Source organism: Amphimedon queenslandica, unplaced genomic scaffold (assembly GCF_000090795.2).
Source record: "Amphimedon queenslandica unplaced genomic scaffold, v1.1 AMPQUscaffold_10410, whole genome shotgun sequence".
In the NCBI taxonomy this organism is placed as follows: domain Eukaryota; kingdom Metazoa; phylum Porifera; class Demospongiae; order Haplosclerida; family Niphatidae; genus Amphimedon; species Amphimedon queenslandica.
Genome location: NW_003549322.1, coordinates 4836 through 6873, shown reverse-complemented (window position 1 = coordinate 6873; position 2038 = coordinate 4836). Strand labels below are relative to the sequence as shown.

The window sequence follows — 2038 nt, the reverse complement described above, 5'->3', positions numbered from 1 at the left end:
TAATAATATAATAATAAATAATAATAAAAATAATAAAAATAATAATAATAATAATAATAATAATAATAACTACAACAACAATAACAACAACACTGATATTACTTACCCTATATATGGTATTACCACATAGAATTTGTTGGCGCTTAGTTTTAAATGATTTTTAGACGTTTCATCATTTTTATGCGATGGAAGTTCTTTCAAGTTAAACCATTGGATCCTCTAGAAACAAAGAATATTGTTACTAATAATAGCATCAGTTCTATTTATAGTAACATGCTATCATTAATCTATTTATAGATATCATTAATCTATTTATAGTGACATATCTATTCATAAATATTACTAATCTATTTATATATATATATATATATCATTAATCTATTTATAGTAACATGCTATCATTAATCTATTACTAATCTATTTATAGACTATCATTAATCTATTTATAGTAACATACTCTTATTTCCTTCCTGGCCACAGGTTGGAAGGCAGTATCTTCAGATACATTAGTAATGATGTACATTCTGGAGTCCATGTCCTTGTGTTTCACCTGTAGGTACTGGTCGGGTTTTATGACGTCTTTTATATCAAGACCGACCTCTTCATACACCTAGGGACACGTTACCATAGTAACCACAGACCACACCCCTCACCTCTCTAACAGCAGGTATCCATACCTCACACTTTGTGTCGGGTTCCATCTTTCCTGAGGTAACTCACCACTCAACATGTCCTCGCCTGGCGAATGCAGAATAGACACACACAACTCACCATCCTAATGATTAAAAATAAATAATAATACAATAATAATACTTAATAAATTATAATACTGTAGATTGGAAAAAATTTTTAAGATACGAATACCGTAATTGGTACGAAAAATTTCATGTTGTTTTATTTTTGTTGTTCTAATATCTAAGTACATATTTCTATGTTTTGAAAATATTTCACGTTTTAACATTTCCCCATTAGCAATTAAAGCAAAATCATTCATAACATCAAAAATATCCCAATCTACGTTAACACTGATGGAATCTTACAGAGTAGACATTAGGATGGAGCAAAGGAGTTAAAAACTTGAGTCGAGGCGGAGAATAAGGATACTCTTGTGGGAACCTCATTTCAGCCTAAAAACAACAAAAATAAACAACAACAACAAACAATACTCATACCTTAAAGTATCCTCCTTGATACGGAGTGTCCGGAGGCCCGAATATAGCTACGTGCCAGGTATAAAGGTCTTCTTCGGCGGGTAGGGTGACTAGGAACCCCTCCACCGGCTCCTGGTGAAGGCTCTTCAGCTCTCCAGCAAGTCTCTGTAAGGAGGTAGAACTGTTAGTAGCCATTATGATCTCCTTTTGACACTGACAGCTATCAATCTGATCATGAATAGGCAAACCACACCTTTTATAGCCACGCCTGTAATTATGAGTGGGTGTACCTATGCAGGCGTGGTCTAAATAAATAAAGCTAAAGATGGCGGCCACCAATGTCCCACTCTCCACCCAGAGTAGAGTCCTCGGTTGTCTGGTCGGTCTAGCTGTGGGTGATGCTATTGGTACACCGGTTGAATTCATGCCTCCCGGGTCCTTTCCCCCGGTCACCGGTATGACGGGTGGTGGGCGGTACAACCTGTCACCAGGACAGTGGACCGATGACACCAGTATGTGCCTGTGTCTAGCTGAGAGCCTCATTGAGTGTAACGGGTTCAATCCGGTAGACCAGTTGAAGAGGTACCAACGATGGTACCAGGTTAGTGGGCATAGCTAATGTGAGCTGGGTGTGGTAATGTATAGGGATTTAGGATATTTTGGCATTTTGATGAAAATAAAATTTGCTATTTATGAACCATTATGTGCATGTTCAATCACACATGGCCACAAATTTGTCAAATTAAAATCAAAAAAATTTATTTAAACCAAAATATCCTCCAAACACCTTGAGATTATCATCATTGTTGTTCATTTGCTTGTTTGATCATTAGTTGTTTATTGTTTGTTGTTTATTATTGTTGTTGTCATTAGGACGGCCACTTGTC

At 36.2% G+C, this 2038-nt stretch overlaps 2 protein-coding genes across 3 annotated transcripts in view; one reads left to right on the top strand and one right to left on the bottom strand.

Annotated features, from left to right (window-relative positions):
* Positions 1-88: 88 nt before the first annotated feature.
* Positions 89-1747, bottom strand: LOC100638533 (ubiquitin-conjugating enzyme E2 R2-like). 2 transcript variants are annotated; one of them, XM_020006090.1, is made up of 5 exons: positions 1173-1747; positions 1041-1127; positions 654-775; positions 458-610; positions 89-219 (listed from the first exon to the last, which is right to left on the bottom strand). In XM_020006090.1, exons 1-4 carry the CDS (start codon positions 1692-1694, stop codon positions 583-585), a joined length of 759 nt encoding a protein of 252 aa, XP_019861649.1. In that variant the 5' UTR covers positions 1695-1747; the 3' UTR covers positions 89-219; positions 458-582. The 2 variants fall into 2 exon arrangements, with proteins under 2 accessions (XP_019861649.1, XP_019861650.1); XM_020006091.1 differs by having other exon boundaries at positions 678-775.
* Positions 1743-2038, top strand: part of LOC100638406 (ADP-ribosyl-[dinitrogen reductase] glycohydrolase-like) — a 1096-nt gene continuing 800 nt past the window's right edge. Inside the window, exons 1-2 of the mRNA XM_020006089.1 lie at positions 1743-1752; positions 2025-2035. Coding sequence (XP_019861648.1) covers positions 1743-1752; positions 2025-2035 — 21 coding nt within the window. The remainder of the gene's footprint in view (positions 1753-2024; positions 2036-2038) is intronic.

Coding starts and splice junctions, on each gene's coding strand:
- LOC100638533 (XM_020006090.1), bottom strand. CDS start 1,694: ATGAGGCTCTCAGCTAGACACAGGCACATACTGGTGTCATCGGTCCAC. Junction 1,128..1,172: donor ATCAAGGAGGATACTTTAAG/GTATGAGTATTG, acceptor TGTTGTTTTTAG/GCTGAAATGAGGTTCCCACA. Junction 776..1,040: donor TCCATCCTAATGTCTACTCT/GTAAGATTCCAT, acceptor TTTAATCATTAG/GATGGTGAGTTGTGTGTGTC.